Source organism: Hippocampus comes, unplaced genomic scaffold (assembly GCF_001891065.2).
Source record: "Hippocampus comes isolate QL1 unplaced genomic scaffold, H_comes_QL1_v1.1 scaffold99, whole genome shotgun sequence".
Classification (NCBI taxonomy): Eukaryota; Metazoa; Chordata; class Actinopteri; order Syngnathiformes; family Syngnathidae; genus Hippocampus; species Hippocampus comes.
Window position 1 is genome coordinate 150873 of NW_017805134.1, and position 19838 is coordinate 170710.

Below are 19838 nucleotides of genomic sequence, written 5' to 3' on the forward strand. Positions count from 1 at the left end.
CCCCCCACCCATCCCCTTGCCACCCTGTGGGCCGACCATTACTTGGCGACGCAGTCGTGGCTCCTCAGCACTCAGGGGACAAAAACAATTCGGGGTGGGGATTGAAAACTCCTGCTGAAACTAAATGAGTTGAATCAGTACTTCGGATTTTACCAATCGTTTTTTCTCTCAAGTATTTGTACGTCAATATTTAAAAGCACAGAGAGCAACAACTTTAGGCATGCCATTTTTATGCCTTTATCGGGGTAGTTCTCTGGCACTGACAAGATCAAAACAAAAAACAAGCCTTGTCAGTCGTCATGGCATGTGTAGACGCTCAAGTTCATCTGCAGAAAAGTGGAAACGGTTTCAATGACGAATCTGGTTTGACCACTGGACAAAACAGCCGAGGCCGAGGACGGTTTGTATGAACAAACATGCCAGACTTGCCACGTTTTGAAGTAAGCGGACAAGTAAGTCTGAGGACAGTTCTTGACCAAAGTGAAAATCTGTGATGCAGTCCAGAGATTTTTTTTTAAAATTAACTCTTAGCCCTTTCACTGGCTTTAAACACATTTCAGCTCCCTGAAAAAAATCTGTCCTGGAAGAATTCCTTAGCACCTGCTCTCACACTTTCGTGGGTGTGAGGAAACTAAGAGAAGACGCTCTTGCTTACGCAGTTCTCCAAATAAGAGGAAAAGCGTGATTGCTTCAAGTTGTTTTTGACTTCCACTTGAGGTTTTCTGTCACATAAGACAAGAGAAAATTTTACTTGATATGAAAAAACAACAACATTCAACCAAATTTTACATTTTCAATCCAAGTCCACCAGCATAATGCTAACACATGCAAAACGCCCTAGCGCACAGGTGTCAAACAATCACTATTTATTCAATACACACAAAGTAGCAACCCATTCAAAAGAGCGCGCCTTATTACCCACGAGCATGTTTTCCTTTAGCCCTCAGCGTTGCCCGGAAAGTTGCGGCACATCACGTAATTACAGTGAAGGGACACAGCTTGAAATTCAGAATTGGCCGGACAGTATACATCAAGTAATATTTAAAAAAAAACAAAACAAACAAACAAACAAACGATTGCTTCAAAACCCACAAACCTTGTCATAAGAGGTCCCCTTATTGGAAAAAGATCAATAGGAGTTAGGGTACCAACATGTCAATGTTGGTCCGCAGAAGTCACAAGGAGAAGCGAATATTTGACTGCGAGGACGCAAAGGTGGCACATTTCCACTCGGTAGCATCCAACAGAAGATTCACACTTCATTATGGCAACGTCAGTCAAGTGTGAAGCCATTATGATGTGGGAGCAGTGGGACTGGCTGGGAGTATAACTAGGGGTGTAACTAATAATCCCCCCCCACCCCACCCACACCCCTCCAACACACACACACACATCGCAAACCCACTTGCTCAAATCACTTTCTGGAAGCGGAATGAAGTCATTCAAACAGAATCTTTATTTAATATATTCAAACAGCTGTGAGGTGTTGTCCCAGTGTCAAATGAACAGGGGGCCAACAAACAGCTGGCGGGCCATGCCCCCCCACCCCGTGCCCCCTCCCCGCCCTGCTCGCAATTACACTGAAACACGGCGGATGTGATGCACAAGCATGAAGCAAATTCGCTGCAAATCACATACATGAGGAACGTTCACCTATCATGCAACGACGTCCAAAAGGAGAAGCTGACTTTGAGCAGAAGACTTTGTGTATTCTACTCCCCCCTAGTGGACAATAGCAGTATGCCAGGTCCATGCACATCTGTTTTTCATCTGTAGGCCTACTTGCACAAAGCTAATATTTGGCCTTATGGGGACATTTTATGGGGAATTTATTTTTTTCTTGGACAGCATACTTTTTTTTCTTGGATCAACCGCTGACTTGCGGGAGAGGAAAATAAAAAAAATGGGTAATTTCAGAGAGATGTAATAGGGTGTGTAAAGCATACTTTAATTGTTGATCCTTGCGATATTTTGACACTGTGTTTATTAAAACACCACGGAACTTTTTTGAATGACTACAAAATGCATAAGGTGTCTCATGTTAATATTATAAATAACCTTAGACGAAGCTACAGTACTCCATTCACTCGTCATCCAAAAGAAAAGTGTGAATTAACAAAGACTCGTCATGGATGATTTTCCGGTGCAAAAATTCAAGTGTTTGACTGCTCGCAGCTCAGGGAATGGAAGACGAATCGCTGCTTATTTTAGAGAATCAACATTTGAATGAAACCACAATTGGCGGCCTGGTCGTGCTCAAAGCCTGCAAGTGAATACCGAAGTTCGTGTGTGACAATCAAAACATTTTCAATCAGCCACTGTTGGGTACTTCTGGCAGAATCCCAGGAAGGAACGATTTGCTCTGAACTCTGATTCGAGGTTTGCATGATGGAATTGAATTAACAAGCAGCACAAAATAGACATGGCAACTATTTTCAAACAAACAAGACAGGGAACATTTGCTGCAAAATTAGAATCTCTGAAAAGGCAATTTAGACTTTCTTTTCAACGAGTCTATTTGATAACGTGTGTTATCAGTATAAATGTGTGGAACAGACAAGTAAAAATGCACATTGTTGGGCTTGGCATGTCATTTCAATACACTCATCAGACTTACCTTTCTCAAACACAGAACTTCAATTAGCATGAGCATGCGAAAGGAGGTGATTGTGTTTTTTAGACAAGCTTGCTGAGAATCAAACATCGTCTTTGCACTTCAGAACATGTGCTTATACTTGAGGCACACAGGCGTGTGTCCCTCTTATTTTACCCATGTACGCCTCTAGCCAAGTATGCTTTGACTCTTGAAAAACAATATAAATAAGTAAAAACAAGTATCTTCAATCACATAATTTTCTTTTGATGGCCACTGTCACTGCTGGGCCATTAGAAGTGCTTGCCTCCAATATAAGGCACCTGCTCCCTTGTCATTGAAAGAAGCTGTATAACACACACTACAACGAAAAATATATAATAAACTGTCGTCAGGTGAAATGTTCGTATTTGCAAAAGTGACAATGAAACCGTGACGTTACCTGTATGCCAGACACGTCATTGCTGTTGCAACGCAATTCCAAATGGCAATACTGAATGATCTTCTTCAGGAGTTTCATGGTGGTTGGCAAGAAACACTGAATGACATTTGCTCGGGTGTGTTTTCTAACAGGCAAGATGAAGGACAGCTGCGTGCCGGTTGAAGGACCCCAAAGAGCCAAGATGGCCGCGCCCGAGGCAGACGCCGGGGACTTCGAAAGATGGCTAAATGAGCGGCTAGACGCGTTGGAAGTCGACCGCGAGGTGTACGGCGCTTACATTTTGGGCGTGCTACAAGAAGAGGAGAGCGACGAGGAGAAACGAGACGCGCTTCAAGGGATTTTATCGGCATTTTTGGTGAGTTAGTAACGCCCTCATGTCGCACGTAGCCAACATGACAGCTGTTTGGCCGCTAAACCAAAGTTGATTCATGGAACGCGTCACAGTTATACAAGTGACCCCTCAGGTATGGGCCATAAACTATACAGAAGTGGACTTTCAAATTCTTCTAAGACAAAACCCGATCCCGTGCTCTTCCCCTTTGCGTCACAAAGTAGCAAACGATACAACCGCCTGACTTGGATTGATAGCGTTTGTTTTGTGTACTGTACTCAAACGAGCAGGATGAAGAGGACACGCTGGAAGATGTCTGCCAGGAGATCCTCAAGCATTGGACAGAGTACTGCAAACGCTCGGCGAACAAGCGGGATGCTGGAGATGGTAATTTAATACATATTAGGCACATAAATATTTAACATTGACCTGAAGCTTCTCAACAAGCTGCAGCGTAAACAGACTTCTCATATCTTTAAATCACACCTATTTGATATGCATAGTTTGCAACTGTGGCTGTTATCAGTGCCAGATAAACACAAGGACGAATTAGCTCACGTTTTTCCTGAAAGTTGACACCAGCCTCAATGAGAATAACATGGCTATTTTTGTCTCTCCGGCCAGCTGAGGTCCAGGCCATCGCCAGTATGATTGAGAAGCAGGCTCAGATTGTGGTGAAGCAGAAAGAAGTGTCAGAGGAGTCCAAGAAACGCAAAGAAGCCCTTCTGGCGCAGTACGCCAACATTACGGATGAAGAAGAATATCCTTGATTGAGCAACGTAATGATTTTTGGCATTTGAAGTCCGTGTTATTTACATTCCTGACCACAAATCAAGTCTGCCTTGTTTATTAATTTACTTGCCCTCTCAAAGATTTTTTTTCTTTCAAATTTGTGTTATACGGCTTATATAAGGTCACAATGATGGTTGAAAAGTTTCTGAAATGATCTAATTTCTGAATTTTACACAAACCTGGCATTTGAATTCGGGGTGTGTAGACTTTTTTTTTTTAACTGACCATTTTTGCGCTGCCCAAAAGTGGTCATATCGGGCTATTATTGATATGCCAAACTGCACTGCTTTGGAAAAAGAGGCTGTTTTTTATGTTTGACGCTAACTTGTAAAAAGGCAGAGATGATTTGCTTCCCTTGACTGAAACACTGAAGGTGAAGAGGAGGAGTCGCCAAATGGCCACATCATGCCCGGACAGGACAAGTGTATCCTTTCCATGTCAATGTCTTTTTAAAAACAAATATTTTTTGTATGAGTTGTAGCATATGTAAATGTTACATGTGACTAAACGGACCAGTTGGCACACACAGTGATTTTGTGTCTTTGTCTGTATGGGGTCTGTCAAAAGTTGGTGTGTGTTTATGCCATCCTGTGCGCCTCTACGGAGGAAAGGCAGCAGATGACTTCTGCGCTAGTGCTTTTTCCTGTCGACTGTTCGGTCCTTGACCTCCATTTGGGTGTCAGCCATGTTCAAGAACACCAACGTGGAGGAGGTCCTGAATAGACAAAAGCAAAAGCGGGACCAGGCCCGTGAAGACGCCCAGAAGAAGAAGGAAATGGACAAGATGCAGCGGGAGAAGGACAAACTGGCCAAACAAGACAGGAAGGAGAAGGAGAAAAAGCGCACACAGAAAGGAGAACGCAAAAGATAAGAGCAGGAGAAAGGACAATTGTGTGATGTCGGGAAAGGGAAGAGTTGGCTACACAACTCTTCGGTGGGTGACACGAGCGGGGGGGCTTGTGCTGCGGACATTGTGTTGTGCCTGAGCGCTGAAACGTGGGAGTTGATTCAACTGTTTTTGTTATCAAAACTTGAAATCCAATCACGTGCTATCGTAAAAAGATGTGAGCGAGACTAAGAACAAACGAGAGGCTTTGTTTTGAAATTCCGTCTTTTTAAGGTAATAAACTTTTGGAGTGATTGCAATTGCTTTTATTTGAAATGCTTCAGTTGTACAAATGTAGAAACAGGAGAACACTTTCGAACCATTATGACTGGAAATAAGAAAAATACAAGGCCCACAACGATCAGAATACCAGCAAGACACTTATCACATCTAAAATGTTGTGATTGACGAATGAGGACAGTGAACTCGGCTAACACAACAAACGGCCGTTTCTGTAATATAAAACATTTTTCTTTCTATATTTCAACTCGTGCCCGGCATATCCAGAGCAGTGGCTGACATGCGGCATGTCTCAACTTGACTTTGTGATATTTCACTGATGGTGGTATGACAAACAGTAATTAAAATTACTTTTAATGTTCCGGTCCAAATGGTTAATCGGTTTGAGATTAAAAGAAGAAAAAAAAATGTTCCAACTAAAGCAAAACAAACACAGCAGAATATCTGCATAATTTTGGATTCAAATAGTTTTAAGGCGAACGAACAAACCAATAAATGATTTTAAAGAACTCCCATAAATAGTTAATTTAAATAGTTTTGTTATGGATGGATTCGAATCAATTGAGGAAGGAACCTTGATTATTAATTTGCGCATCACGTGCTCTGCTGATCACCTTGACTCAAATTTTAGCTCGGTGCTCCATTGAAGGGGCTTTTTTCTGATTTGATAAATTCTGTGAGTGCCTCTTAACTGGGCTGGGTGTTGTCGCGCTAGATTAATGTAATAGCGTAAGGGCAGCCCTGTGTGTGTGTGTGTGTGTGTGTGTTTCCTCCCCGTTTGTGCCGATGTGGTCTTCGGGCTTACTGACTGGGCAGGGGGGCAGTCTTCAAGAGAGAACGCCAAAGAGCTATACGGATCTCCCTGTTGGCATCGGGGCCTTCCTCCGGCCTCTTGACGGGAGTGGGCACGGACATCTGGAGAGCGCACCAAAGGCTTGTACGGAGCTTCCTGGTGGTCACGGCGAGCTCCTTCAGGGCGATGACCAACAGCACGCGGTCTAGGAAGATGGCGGCATTTCAAAGCGGGCTTTTCAAAGGATACAACTCGCCTCATGAATACTTGAAGCAAAGTTAGACAACAGGAGAAGGTCTAAAATTGAACATGACTCAAGTCCTATTTGTTTGGATTTTGAAAATAAATAAATCCTATGCGCAATGTACATTACATTCAGCATAACATACCGTAATTAACTGTTTATGCAAGGTTTAAGTTAACATTCTGACATTCCTAACTGCATGTCACCTGTAAAATATGTTAGCCGCTGTTACTCTAAAAGGCAAAAATAGAACACGCGGACCCACAAAAAAAAGTGCCAGTAAGACCCTACCTAGCTGAAGTCTCCCTGAACTCACATTCAAAATAATAACGATAATAATAAAAAATAAGAATGCATTTAATTTATTATGCACTAATCATTTCAGGGAAATCTCAAAAGTATGTTCTTCTCTTATCTTCTCTTGAAATGGAAAAAAAAATTGCACAAGCAGTTTATCGACCGCGCTCTTGTGATGGATGCTTATTTCTCACGTATCTTTGATGCTGTTCAATAATTTGGAGTGTGTTTCGCAAAAAAAAAAAAAGCGAAAGACAAACAAAAATACACACTCCCCAAGTCATTCAATTAATTACGCTGAAGTGTGATTTGCTGAAATCTCCCTTGAGTCCCGTTGATTAAACACGGAACAAAACGTCCAACATTTGAGGCTTAATTGTGGTTTGCTACTGAGGCAGCACCAGCACACTAGCGGTCACCCCGTCTGCCTCACAGTTTTGAGGTTCCAATTTTGAATCTCCAACCTTCCTGCTCGGAGTTTGCACGTTCGAATGAGGAGACGCTAAGAGAAAATGAGTGTTCACAATCTGAAGACATGAAACCCCGTGTACGAGTACATTCCGCTTACCGTAGTCCTCTGTGAGTGGAGGTCCAAGCCACTGACGCTTAGACGTGTTGGCAAGCTTTTTCCCGCATCTTGCCTGGACGCAAGATAAGGCCTGGTGATGATTGTTCAGCGCCATGTGAATGGTATCATGGAGAGGTACGTTGCACAGGTACTCCATGTTGTACAAAACCCAATTCACCTGCAAAACACCCAACGCACCAATATGAGTTGCTTTGTGATCTGACGTTTCTCGATATCGCTAATGATCTCACATTGGCCTGCTCTCTCCTCTGATTAAAGATGAGAGAGTCGATTCTGGTCGGGTGGAGCGCAAGTCCGGGTGGGTGTGTCAGGGGCGACAATGGTGTCCATTCGCCCGGAAATGTTTTGGCCAGGATGACCTCGACCTGAAATGAAGTAAAAGACATTTACATCGTGGAACTTCGATTTTGAGCGGTGGTTTTCAACTTTGGTGACTTTCATTTCTGAATCATTGCAAAGGTGCGACGCCCTTTAGTAAAAGAGCAATAAAGAACCTTGGGGGCGGGGGGTCCCTAATCAAAACAGCCTCTAAAAACACACACAATGGATCGTTTCAACCTTGAACTACTTACTATTGATTACACTTGCGATGACATGCAAACCTCTCGCTCCTTTTCCCTAAAGTCACAGGAGTCAAACTCAAGGCCCGAGGGCCAGATCGCGCCCGCCACGTCATTTTATGTGGCCCGCAGAAGCAAATCAAGCATGTCACCTTGCACGACGCTTGCCAAAATCTCTACCAACATTTAAAATTCTCATATGTAATAAATAAGAGACATATTGTAAGCATTTGCTTATCACCAAACCCCTCCTAACAGTAACTTTAACAATAGTTGAATAAACCGTTATTGTTGACTTTTTTTATTTGGTTTCAGTCATAACGGCCCTCTAAGGGAAACGGTAACTAAAATGTAGCCCACGACAAAAATGAGTTTGACACCCCTGCCTTAAGTCATCAGAGGCTGAATGAATTTCGATTTCTACAGTGGTCGACTCGTGTTGGAAACCTGAAGGTTTCGCTGGAAGTACCTCGAACAGCCAAACAGAGCCAGCCACCCCCCCCCACCCACCCAAACCTACCTTCTTCCTCTCCCCTTCCAGATAGCCTAACTGCTCAGAGCATTCATCCAGATGGAGGTAAAACTGGATGATAACTCCCTCAGGATTCTTTTGCAATAAAGCTGCCAGAGGAGAGTCCCCGTATTTACAAGTGCTCCCTCCATTGTGAGTCTCGGCGCCCTTGAGCTGACTGTACAATGCCGCGGCGCTGTTTCCAGTCGTCCCCGCAGCGGGAGTCATGCCGGGACCGCTTCCATGAGGCGTTGTGTCTTTTTGAGATTTGAGAGGCAGCTGGGTGAACCTTGTGGGGCCACTGTCGACGTGAGCGGGAGGTCTGTATGGCCGCGCGTTCTTCCCCATGATGTTTTCTCCATTAAATCTCTCCATGCCGCCCAGATGGTCAACATGTGGTCTCCCGTGTGTCTCCGCCACGCGAGCGACAGTTTGCGGCCTCTCTTCAAAGAAGCCAGACATCTTTGTTTCTTTCTGCATCAGTGATTTCATCTTGTACTGCCCCTGCTTGGAGCGGAGATTGGAGTACTGGTTCCTATTTATAATATTGGGACATTGATTTGGGGGATTTAAGGATAGTGAGACGGGCTTTAGTTGCGGGGAATATTCAGCAATTCCGTTGCCCAGCCACGATGGTTCTTGAACATCCTTACGCTTAAATGCTGGTTTGATATCTCGGCCCCAAAATTCTCCCTCCAGCTGTTTTTCGCGTAACATTGGCATTGATTGGCTGGGGAATTTCCGTTGCTCAAGTATGCTGTCTTCAGGGTATTCTGTCTCTCGTTCTATGTTTGGAAAACATCCATAGCGTCCTTGATTAGACTCATCAGCCAAGAGAGAGTGCAAACCACTAACCAGTTGGTTCATGTGTTCCGGCATGTCTTGCTGATTATCATGAATGGGCTTTGCGCTCGTGGCGCTCTCGTAATGATCACACAATGGTTTGCTCATTTTGTTTTGGAACTGAAAGGCATCACTGATTTGAGGGAAGTTGTTAAAGGACCGATGATTTGCTGCGTACAAATCGGCTGATGGCTCATGGTTGCTCTCCAGTGTCTGTGGTGGGAGGTGGTTCGCTGTTTTGGGAATGGGAAGAACTGGTGGCAATCCGTTTGGGTGACTGCCATAGCTATCTCTGTCTCCATTACGAACACTACTTGGCCAGTGCGGATGAGCGGAAATGCCACTGAGCTTCTGGAGAAACCGCTCATTTCGAGACACCATTTGAGATCGAATGAAAGCATCACTGGGACGAGAGTAAGGAAGTTTATCATTCGCTTCAACTCCAGGATACTGTAAAAAGTCTTCTTTCAATGTCTTGGGACTCCAAAGACCATTGGCAGGAGATGGGTTTCTAAAAGAAATCAGAATTTTATTTGGGTTGTTATAAAATAAATAAAAAATGGCTCCACAGGGCAAGAATGAGCAGAAGAAGCTCTTATGTTACTATTTAAAGGGTATTACTGATTTATTATTAGCTCTTTTTAAAATTTGAGTGACAGGTAAGAGGTGACTTTAACATGAGGTTTTCTAAAACTTAGTTAGTTGTCCTATTGATTTACTGTTCTTTCAGTTAATAAAGGTTTTATGATGATGGATTGATTAAATCCCATGATTCTTATAGCAAAATAACAATTTATTCTTAGAACAAAATGGGCATCCTCAGTGCAAATTTCTTTTCACCACTGAAAAACTGGTAGAACTTCAATTCGAAATTTGTGTTGCAAAACAAAACATCCAAACTTGCAATTAAGAGATTGCATTGGATAGCAAATCAAAATATCACCAACAGTGGATGATCCCCCGCACCCCCATCCCCCAACTCTACACTGTGATACTTTACATACCCCCTATTGTAGAATCCACTCTGGATCTCATCACCTTCATCCAAAATACTGGACACTAAACACTGCAGATCAACCTCCTCCTCAATTTCATGTTTTTCAGTGGTTTTCCTTCAAAGAAAAAAAAAAGATGTCACAAAAAATATTTGACACTTTTTATTTTCAAATCACGTAAAACATAATACCTGCTCTTGATGCTGTTCAGTGCACAATTCGTGAGTTCATAGGGGTTACTGTGAGCAGTGGGAGACCAGAGTTTGAACTCCGCCACTCCCTCTTCCTGAGGACTAAAACCTGACTCGGAAAAGCTGCTATTTCCACCATCACCATTGACACAAGCCTGAAACAAGAACAAATGGGAAACATACAACACTCAACACAGACAACCAACCAGTATTCTTTCAATCGCAGCATTTTCGGTTTTAGGGTGACAGTTAAAACAAAAAACAAAAAAAAAAACAGTGGACATCCCTGAAAGAGTATGAAATTAACATTTTCATTTGACACTACTACTAAGTACTACAAAGCAGTAGTAATCAAACAGTCAGACGGTTTTTTCTTGAGGACTAATCTGCATTTCAGTTTGTTTATGAGGCCACTGGGAATGCTGAGCAGTGATTAAGGACTAAATCAAACCATTTTCATCTTAACGACAACGGATCTGAAGTCATTGGAGCGAATGTGCAGTGTGTGTTACCTGTGAATGCTTACCTGACCGTAAAACGAGGACAAGAAAAGCTCGTCAGTTGCCATTTCGAAACTCTGAACGCCCCCTTGAACTTGACTCTTTATTATGTTCCTAATCAATCACAACACACGATACTAGTTATTACTTAAGTTCATAGTGTTTACATCATATTTAGGTCCGGCAGACAGCGATAATTTTTTTTAATTAGACGTACGACGGAAAAAGCTAAGCCCGCCATTTTGCCTGACTTTTACCTTGTTTCAAAAGTGACGATGAAGCTTTAGCTCTGAATGTTCGTCTCATAATAGAAACATTTAACATCGCAAAATACCAAAATATCCATTTTGAAGCGATCTTGAGTGAACCTACCCCGACACTTTTGTTCGACCAACTTACTGATGTCGTGAAATTCCAATAACCCAGAAGCTCGGACTTGGTCCCCTCCATCAGCTAAAATGTCCTCATGCTCATTGGTCAAACCTGACGTCCAATTAGCATAAAGCTAACCTTAATGAGCACAGCAACACGTAGTTACCACGCCCCATTTTCAGAGACGCTATTATTAACTGATAGATTAATTGATATACATATCTATAAATATTACTACGTACTCACTCAACTCAACTGCATTTTTAGAGCACTTTCAAATACTCACAACAAAATTCCAAGTGTTTACAATAGAAGGAATCGCACATGATAATTGACGTACAGGAAAACTGGACGGGCTGAGTGCATCACTTTGTAACTGTAATGATGTCTTCCAATGAGAGGAGAGGCCTTCATTTTTTGGACCTTCATCGTCATACAAAAAAAAAAAATACCTGTAAAATGAATTAGTTAAGAGAATTATGAAATGGCCTATGTTGTTATTGTGTCTATATCTGAATGTAATAATTGTATATTATTGTACAAAATATAAATTGTAACTTCCGCATTTAAGCGTTACTTACGGAACGTCTCATCTTGTGATGAGGAGATATCTCAGATGTTCTGTTCATTTTAAAAGTTGAAAAGACTTCGTGGTATGTAACGTTATCATGATGTTTTAATGGGCTGTCTCTTTTTTCAATACTCTGTTATTGTGCAACTTTCAGAGCGTTTGGGGGTAATAATTTAATTAAGATGTCAGTATTTTCTAATTCCTATTCAACTATTGATGATTTGGCCGGTGAACATGATGTGAACACTAGATGGGGACCTCATCCTCCTCATCCACGCAGCGGCAAACTCGTAAATCTGGTTGGGCCGCGGAATCCAGCTGTGGTGTCAAGTTCGATGTGAAAGCTAGCTTTTCCCATGATATTCTTCAAAATAAAAGATAAACTTTGCCAAACTCTTTTCAACGTCGTCTTAACCATCTCCTACTCCATGTATAAGTGACTGTCACTGCCCTAATCAATTTAATGAATCACAGTAGCAATATTAGTATTTATTTTTTGTCACAGCAGTTGCCAAGCGATGCCTCTTTTTGCGAAAGTGACCATGTAGCTTTTATTTTGAAAGCACCTACAGGATGATTTTCTTCTCGTTAAAGTGACAAGACAGGAGAGAGAGAATAGGAGTTTGGGAAAAGAAAAAGTTAGCCAGCAGCGCTCCAAGAGAAGAGCAAACACAAAGAGGGCGACGCTCGCGCTGAATGATCAGCCTATACAACTTTTAATATCACTGAGCCTGCCTCATGAGGCTTGCCTAACACGCTTTCCACTGAATTCTCAGACGCAAGTTGCTGTCATTGAAACTTGAGCGAGATGATTTTGGGGGGTACTTGGTCTGTCCTTCTCTTGCTGCCTGTGGTGGTATCAGCTCAGTATCAAGGAGACAACGGAATTGTCATCCCGGAGCATGGATTCTGCCAACCGATTTCCATACCTCTCTGCACGGATATCGCCTACAACCAAACCATCATGCCCAACTTAGTGGGCCACTACAACCAGGAGGACGCAGGGCTGGAGGTACACCAGTTCTACCCGCTGGTGAAGGTACAGTGCTCCCCGGAGTTGAAATTCTTCCTGTGCTCCATGTACGCGCCGGTTTGCACTGTCCTGGAGAAGGCCATCCCGCCTTGCAGGTCCATCTGCGAGAGGGCCAAGCAAGGTTGCGAAGCTCTCATGAACAAGTTTGGCTTCCAATGGCCCGACAGACTCCGCTGCGAGAACTTCCCCGTGCTGGGCGACGGTCAGATATGCGTGGGACAGAATGACTCGTCCGCCGCCACCGTCCCGCCCTTGCCCATCCCAGGCACCCAGGACGTCTCAGTGGTCTCCGGCCCTGAAAGCTCCTTCCGTTGCCCCACCGCGCTTGTGGTGCCCCCATACTTGAACTACATGTTCTTGGAGGAGAAGGACTGCGCCGCTCCATGCGAGCCGGCCCGCGGTGGCGGCTACATGTTTTTCACCGACAAGGAGATCCACTTTTCACGCATCTGGATTCTGGTCTGGTCGGTCCTGTGTTGCGCTTCCACCTTATTCACGGTCACTACTTATTTGGTGGACATGCAGCGTTTCAGGTACCCCGAGAGGCCCATTATCTTCCTGTCGGGCTGCTACACCATGGTCTCCATCGCGTACATCGCAGGCTTCTTCCTGGGCGACAAAGTGGTGTGCAACGAGAGCTTCAACCCGGAGGGCTACAAGACAATCGTCCAGGGCACCAAAAAGGAAGGCTGCACCATCCTCTTCATGATGCTCTACTTCTTCAGCATGGCCAGCTCCATCTGGTGGGTGATCCTGTCCCTCACCTGGTTCCTGGCCGCGGGGATGAAGTGGGGCCACGAAGCCATCGAAGCCCACTCCCAGTACTTCCACTTGGCGGCCTGGGCGGTGCCGGCCGTCAAAACCATCAGCATCCTGGCCATCGGGCAGATCGAGGGCGACGTGCTGAGCGGCGTGTGCTTCGTCAGCCTCAGTAACCTGGACCCCCTGCGAGGTTTTGTCCTGGCGCCTCTCTTCATCTACCTCTTCATCGGGACCTCCTTCCTACTGGCCGGCTTCGTGTCGCTCTTCCGCATCCGCACCATCATGAAGCACGACGGCACCAAGACGGAGAAGCTGGAGCGGCTCATGGTGCGCATCGGCGTCTTCAGCGTGCTCTACACCGTCCCCGCCACCATCGTGATCGCCTGCTTCTTCTACGAGCAGGCCTTCCGCCCGCACTGGGAGCGCAGCTGGGTCAGCCACAGCTGTCGGAGCCTGGCTATCCCGTGTCCGCCGCATACGGGGCCCCGCATGACGCCGGACTTCACCGTCTATATGATCAAGTACCTGATGACGCTCATTGTGGGGATCACGTCTGGTTTCTGGATCTGGTCTGGGAAAACGCTGCATTCCTGGCACAAGTTCTACACCCGGCTGACAAACGGCAAACACGGCGAGACCACCGTGTAGGATGAATGGCCTGCCGCAAGCTCTTGGACGGACTGATTTGTGCTTTTCATGGCGGCCGTGTGTTGGTTTGAGGAGGGGAAAGGGTGGGGGGGGGGGGGCCAAGTTCTTGGGTATTTGGAGCCGCAAAGCTAAAAAGTGTTTGGGTTTTGACCAAGCAGCGAGCTGGATTAACGCGGCCCGAACGGGACAGTCTGACTGAACAAACACACAACAAACATGGCCGACGTGGCCATGTGCTGAAATGCTCACCTTCTCGTTCCTCCTCTTCCTCCCTTCTTGGCTCCACGGTCCAGCAGCCAAGACTGGAGCACAAAGAGCATTTCACATGTAATTAAATCCAAGTGTAAATAGTAATTGTAAAAACATGAAAGTATATATTTGTATTTAAAAAAAATAATAATACTACCGCTTAATTGTCAGTGTACCTGCTTCTCTTTTGCACCGCAACAAAGCCAAATGGATCTGCCCCCCCCTTTAAAAAAAAAAGAAAAGAAAATACCATAATAATGGTAATCATATCTGCAGTTATGTGAGCCTGATTCATGCTGGATTTTTGTATGTAAAAAAAAAAAAAAAAAAAAAACCAAAATAATGGTAATCATATCTGCAGTTATGGGGGCCTGATTCATGCTGGATTTTTGTATGTAAAAAAAAAAAAAAAAAAAAAACCAAAATAATGGTAATCATATCTGCAGTTATGGGGGCCTGATTCATGCTGGATTTTTGTATGTAAAAAAAAAAAAAAAAAAAAAACCAAAATAATGGTAATCATATCTGCAGTTATGGGGGCCTGATTCATGCTGGATTTTTGTATGTAAAAAAAAAAAAAAAAAAAAAAGTAAAACCAAATTGGCATAATGTCAAGTTCTATCAGCAAAATGTACAAATGCCCCGCTTTATTTTATTAATGTATGTAGTCACTTTATATGGAAGCTACGAAATACTCTTGTGTCGTTATACAACCAACGTAGGTGGTCTAATGTTATTTTGCCTTCAAAATTTGGGTCGGAATGATCGCTGATACAAATTGCTCACATGATGTCAGGCATTCATACATCCTACTTTCCTGTTTTTATTTTCTCTTGACATCCTGGGAGATTTGCTTGTTCTTTCTAAAACAGAACAATATCACCAAGAGCAGATCTCATCTAGTATTTCAAATGCGGGCCGAGAGGAAGTGTCATTCATCGGCGTAGTAATCGGGCGGACAATGAACGTGGCGCGACTTGTTTCTGCGGGCGAGTAAGATAGCGTTCTGCCCCACGGCTATACGTAATCTAAACATCAGTGTGGGCGGCAGCAAAACTAAAAATGCTTCATTGTTGTCATGTTTTGAGAACCTTGTGAGACTATAATTACCCGCTGCTGCTCTATTGCTAATCAAAACGTATGAATGGTTGACATCTTTGGGGCAGTCGTGTAGCTCTTGTCACACGTATTATCTACATTTTTAGAATGTCAATATTTCAGCTGTTGTGCAAGAATAACCAAAGTTGTAAATTTAGTCAGATTTTGTTCCAAAAAGTCATCGAATGTCAGTGGCTATGTGCTAGCCGCTAATATAACATTTCCATTGCGTCTTGTCCGCCATATTTGTGGAATACTTTTCGTGTGTTTTGATTCATGTTACGTTTTTGTACGGTTTCCGACGAAATTGTCCCGCGATCACGTCAAACCAAAAATATGTGTCAATCCAAATGTGCAGATTAAACACCTCCTTCTCAAACGAAATGGTTCATGTAAGTGTGCTTCGCCATACTGGGTCGGTGATTAAAACACAATCTTGGCTGATGAGTTCAAAAGGCGCCAATGTTGTTTTCACAGAAAGGGTGAGATAGCCAAAAGTTTAATTTGGACCCTTATAAATTCTTGTTAATATTTGTAAAACCAAATCATCCATCGAAAGTCAAGTGAATGCCATCATTTTAAAAAAACGATTTAACTTTTCAGCCAATATTTTGAGTAACAAAAACTATTTAACTTTACAGCCAATATTTTGAGTAACATCATCACATGAGGGGAAGTAATCTCGTGTAAAACTAAAATAAAATCTCAAAACCTAATTTGCAGCAATGATTTGAACATTAGCAGCTCATTTGGAAAACTGTCTGCTCACATTTTAATAATATTTATTGAATAATATTGCTCAGCGCGGTGGTACGGCGGGAGAGTGGTTAGCCCACCCGTTTAACAGTTTTTCAGGTTGAGTGTTCAAATCCAGTCTGCGACTGTCTTGTGTGTTCTCGGCGTGCTTCTGAGTTTTCCTCCCACATGACAAAACATGCTTCTTAGGTTAATTGAAGACTCATTTTCAGGATCTGAATGGGTTTTTTTTTTCCTTTTGTCGATGACTTTTTGGGGGGGCATCGAAGGTTACACCATAAAATAAGACATAAGGCGTATTGGAAACTTCATGAAAGTGGCAATCGCAAACAAAGCAGTTCCTGTGAATTGCTTTTTTTTTTCTTCTTTTTTTCTTCCAAAACGGTTGTTGTGAAATCTGTGAGAACGTGACCTCTCCAAATGGTGGCTCGCCTCACACATAAGACCACCAAGTGCACAAAAAAAAAGAAAGAAAAGGGAAAAAAACAAAAAAAAAAACCACCCCCTTTTGTTCGAGAGGCCGCGGTTAAAACAACACAGGGATCATCTGGCGAGAAACGCCTGCGCCATCGGATAGGCGTGAAAGTCTTCCCGCATGCCTGCCTGCCTGTTTGTTGGAGGGAATCTAAAAAAAAAAAAGGTGGTTTCAGCGTTACTTCCCCGCTGCCAAACTGGAATCCCCCAAGCTGTGTTCCTCAGCTCCAATGGATGGATCTCGGCGCTGATGTAATGAAGGCCATGGGTGTGTGTGTGTGTGTGTGTGTGTGTGTGTGTGTGTGTGTGTGTGTGTGTGTGTGTGTGTGTGTGTGTGTGAATGGATTGGGCTGCTGGGGAGGGAGAACTGGGAAGCTGATCCTCTCGCCTCGCAGGCAGGGAGGCTTCAGGGCTCCAAATGTACCATTGTGTGCGTGCATGTAATCATATTAGTTTACTTGGGAGGCTTCGGTGTTTCTATACACTCGTCGTCTCTGACCCGACGGACAAGAGCCTCTTTCTTGTGTTCTTATCGCCGATCTGGCCTTGGCTACGGACGGGCTTGAACAACAGACAGTTAGAGATGATGAAAGGTAGGAAGAGATACTCCAAGAGAGAGGGGTGGGGTGGTGGCGGGGTGAGACATAAATCGACCTGCGCCTCCCTTTCTCACTGTCTATTCTAGCTCGACCCCCCCCAGCCCCCCTTTCCTCCTCTCTCCGCTCAAATGAATGGGGGGAATGTGAGTGAGTCAGTGGAGCGGCGCTAGGCCTCGGCCTCCAGTGACAGACAGTCTCCAGTGCGCTGCTCACTTCAAAGTGCTGCTGAAACCTGACTAGCTCCTTGTAAACACTGCCGCCTGGCCCCCAAAGCCCCCCCCCCTCCCAAACCCTCACCCACCCCTGCCTCCCTCCACTTCCTGCGCTTAACTCAACTTAATGGCTGGCTTGTTTGGCTTTGCACCCAAGCAGAGAGGCGAGCGAGGGAGAATGGCTCCAAGCGGACGGCGAGAGGGATTGTTTCAGGGTGAAAAAGGCGCCGGGTTTGGAACGCCTGATGGAAAACCTGCGTTTGCACCGTAAAATGAGAACACACCCCTGGTTCAAATACCAGCTTTTTCCTTTTTCATGTGAACAGAATGAATAGAATCTGGCATGTGACTTACTTATGCAGTCCAGTTGAAGACAGACATACTGTATCTGTTTGGAGGATACAGATGAATGCTGTCGAATAAACTGTCCGCATCCGTGTGCACACCAAGAATGTGTTCGACCTGCAGAGTCAAAACAAAACCAAACGAAATCAAATTAATCCAGAAGTTCTCAAACTCTTTAGATCAAGTACTCTGGGAAAAAAAAAAAAAAGAATGCTTGGCTCTCCACCAACACAATGAAGTACAGTAACGCCCAACTGTCAATCAAAATCAAGGTTTTACGTCTAAAAAAATATTCAGCATTATTGCAACCAGTCTTGAATATGGGTGGGGGAGGAGGGGGGGAGAACTGCACTTAAATAAAAAAAAAAATTATTGAACATAAAAGGTAAAAAATGAGAACAATAAACCTAAAAAAAAATGGAAACGTAAACAGCTGATAAAGATTAAATACATGTCTTATTCTTAAACGTTATGGTAAATAAAGCTTGACGACACTTTGGCAGCGCCATTTTAAAAATCACACATTGGCAGCGCCATTTTAAGAATCACACGCGCACACACACACACACACACACACACACACACACACACACACACACACACACACACACACACACTACACACACCACCACACACTTGACAACAACCCTGACCAAGCTTGCCAATGCAGTATTTAGAAGTGCTAGTGCCGAACCAGGAAGTAAGGCTTTTCCCACCGATTGGTCTATTTCTGTTAGCACTCTGAAACCCCTCCGCCAGCCCCTTTCCTATTGGATGCGCCTTCTGACATTGCAGCTAACGCCCACCTTGCGCATCGCGCCTCGACGCGGCATGGTGTTCCATCCTCGCGGCGCATAACAATGAATCGGTTCGTCGATGGCGTGCTGCGCATTGCTAAGTGCAGTGTGAAAAGGCTTTCAGGTTGATGTGCCAATTACTAGGCCGCTGTGCTGCTGTAACTCAGTTCATGTCATCATCATGACCTAAATCCCCCAATATACCTTTTTTGCGATCACATTTCCTAAGACTTGATTATTGTTTTTGTTTTTTTTTTCTTGCTAAATGCAGCCCCTCCTTGCTCCCTTTTCATATCAGATATAAATCTGGCTTGGACAACCCTGTGTTGACTTTCTAATCCACCATCTTTGAATCCTTTTGTCTGCGTCCACAAGGGAAAATAGGCGTGCATTCTTCCTGATGATGTTGATATTTCATCTAAAGGTTATTGCGTGAGACCTTGAAACATCTGGAAACACAATCAGATGCTTTCCCATTGACTCATCCAGGTTGCCGTCTGCAGGGTTGACGCTGATGATGATGATGATGATGATGATACCTCGGCAAACTGCAGACAGGATCATTCACGTGCCCTTCACTTTTCCGTCGACACCCGCTCCTTTGGGTGTCGGTCCTGTCCCGCGTCCCTTGGCTCGGATGTTGGCTCCTGCACGCTAGGTTGGCTCACTCGCTCGAGGGCAAGAAGGGACAAGCCGGAAGAATGCTCCCGGAGTCTTTTATTGCGATGTGGCTCTTAATGTACGCAGGCCTCATCATAGAGGGATCAAGTTATGAGTGCCCAAGCCTGAATGCAGCACCTTTTAACTCTTTGGAGACTCACTGAGTTATCCCGCTAATATAAGGCTTGTGTAAAAGGTCGTTTGAAGACAAAGAGAAAGAGGAGGAGGAACTTGAAGACATGCAACCGAACCTGTTTCTCATCACATCCTGGCACAGGCCCAAGAAGAACTCAACCTCTGCACTCTGGATTAGTTACAGTCATATATTATGATGAACCATAGGGGAGCAGCGGACATTTTCCAGAACACATCTATCTATCTCGCGAGCCCTTGAAATCTCCAAAGGAAGTCCAAGATGTTCTCTCGCACCCCCCCCCCCAACCCCCCCCCCCCCC

General features: G+C 44.2%; 3 protein-coding genes and 1 long non-coding RNA gene across 6 annotated transcripts; 2 read left to right on the top strand and 2 right to left on the bottom strand.

Moving 5' to 3' along the window:
* The first annotated feature begins 3142 nt into the window (after nucleotides 1–3142).
* Nucleotides 3143–5299, top strand: ccdc43 (coiled-coil domain containing 43). Of its 2 annotated transcripts, none has more exons than XM_019866536.1 (5): nucleotides 3143–3390; nucleotides 3654–3753; nucleotides 3991–4126; nucleotides 4527–4582; nucleotides 4842–5299. In XM_019866536.1, the coding sequence occupies exons 1-5, from the start codon at nucleotides 3172–3174 to the stop codon at nucleotides 5027–5029; spliced, it is 699 nt and encodes a 232-aa protein (XP_019722095.1). In that variant the 5' UTR covers nucleotides 3143–3171; the 3' UTR covers nucleotides 5030–5299. The 2 variants fall into 2 exon arrangements, with proteins under 2 accessions (XP_019722095.1, XP_019722096.1); XM_019866537.1 differs by having other exon boundaries at nucleotides 3149–3390; nucleotides 3657–3753.
* On the bottom strand, nucleotides 5296–11355 carry moto (minamoto). 2 transcript variants are annotated; one of them, XM_019866534.1, is made up of 8 exons: nucleotides 11180–11355; nucleotides 10834–10921; nucleotides 10308–10462; nucleotides 10126–10233; nucleotides 8288–9632; nucleotides 7438–7572; nucleotides 7187–7364; nucleotides 5296–6282 (listed from the first exon to the last, which is right to left on the bottom strand). In XM_019866534.1, the coding sequence occupies exons 2-8, from the start codon at nucleotides 10873–10875 to the stop codon at nucleotides 6086–6088; spliced, it is 2160 nt and encodes a 719-aa protein (XP_019722093.1). In that variant the 5' UTR covers nucleotides 10876–10921; nucleotides 11180–11355; the 3' UTR covers nucleotides 5296–6085. The 2 variants fall into 2 exon arrangements, with proteins under 2 accessions (XP_019722093.1, XP_019722094.1); XM_019866535.1 differs by lacking the exon at nucleotides 11180–11355 and adding an exon at nucleotides 11065–11170.
* A 924-nt stretch (nucleotides 11356–12279) lies between these two features.
* On the top strand, nucleotides 12280–15924 carry fzd2 (frizzled class receptor 2). Its single transcript, XM_019866526.1, has one exon. The coding sequence runs from the start codon at nucleotides 12559–12561 to the stop codon at nucleotides 14191–14193; it is 1635 nt and encodes a 544-aa protein (XP_019722085.1). The 5' UTR covers nucleotides 12280–12558; the 3' UTR covers nucleotides 14194–15924.
* Nucleotides 15925–16551: 627 nt separating this feature from the next.
* On the bottom strand, nucleotides 16552–19750 carry LOC109513831 (uncharacterized). The gene is made up of 3 exons (XR_002167867.1): nucleotides 19163–19750; nucleotides 17936–18043; nucleotides 16552–16921 (listed from the first exon to the last, which is right to left on the bottom strand). It is a non-coding gene; the product is annotated as an uncharacterized LOC109513831 (long non-coding RNA).
* Nucleotides 19751–19838: the final 88 nt, after the last annotated feature.

Bases quoted from the DNA above. Each gene is read 5' to 3' on its own strand.
- moto (XM_019866534.1), bottom strand. From the start codon at position 10,875: ATGGCAACTGACGAGCTTTTCTTGTCCTCGTTTTACGGTCAG. The intron at 10,463-10,833 runs GTAAGCATTCAC...TTCTTGTTTCAG, and splicing joins TGTCCTCGTTTTACGGTCAG to GCTTGTGTCAATGGTGATGG. The intron at 10,234-10,307 runs GTATTATGTTTT...TTTTCTTTGAAG, and splicing joins CTGAACAGCATCAAGAGCAG to GAAAACCACTGAAAAACATG.
- fzd2 (XM_019866526.1), top strand. From the start codon at position 12,559: ATGATTTTGGGGGGTACTTGGTCTGTCCTTCTCTTGCTGCCTGTGGTG.
- ccdc43 (XM_019866536.1), top strand. From the start codon at position 3,172: ATGAAGGACAGCTGCGTGCCGGTTGAAGGACCCCAAAGAGCCAAGATG. The intron at 3,391-3,653 runs GTGAGTTAGTAA...TACTCAAACGAG, and splicing joins GGATTTTATCGGCATTTTTG to CAGGATGAAGAGGACACGCT. The intron at 4,583-4,841 runs GTATCCTTTCCA...TTTGGGTGTCAG, and splicing joins CATGCCCGGACAGGACAAGT to CCATGTTCAAGAACACCAAC.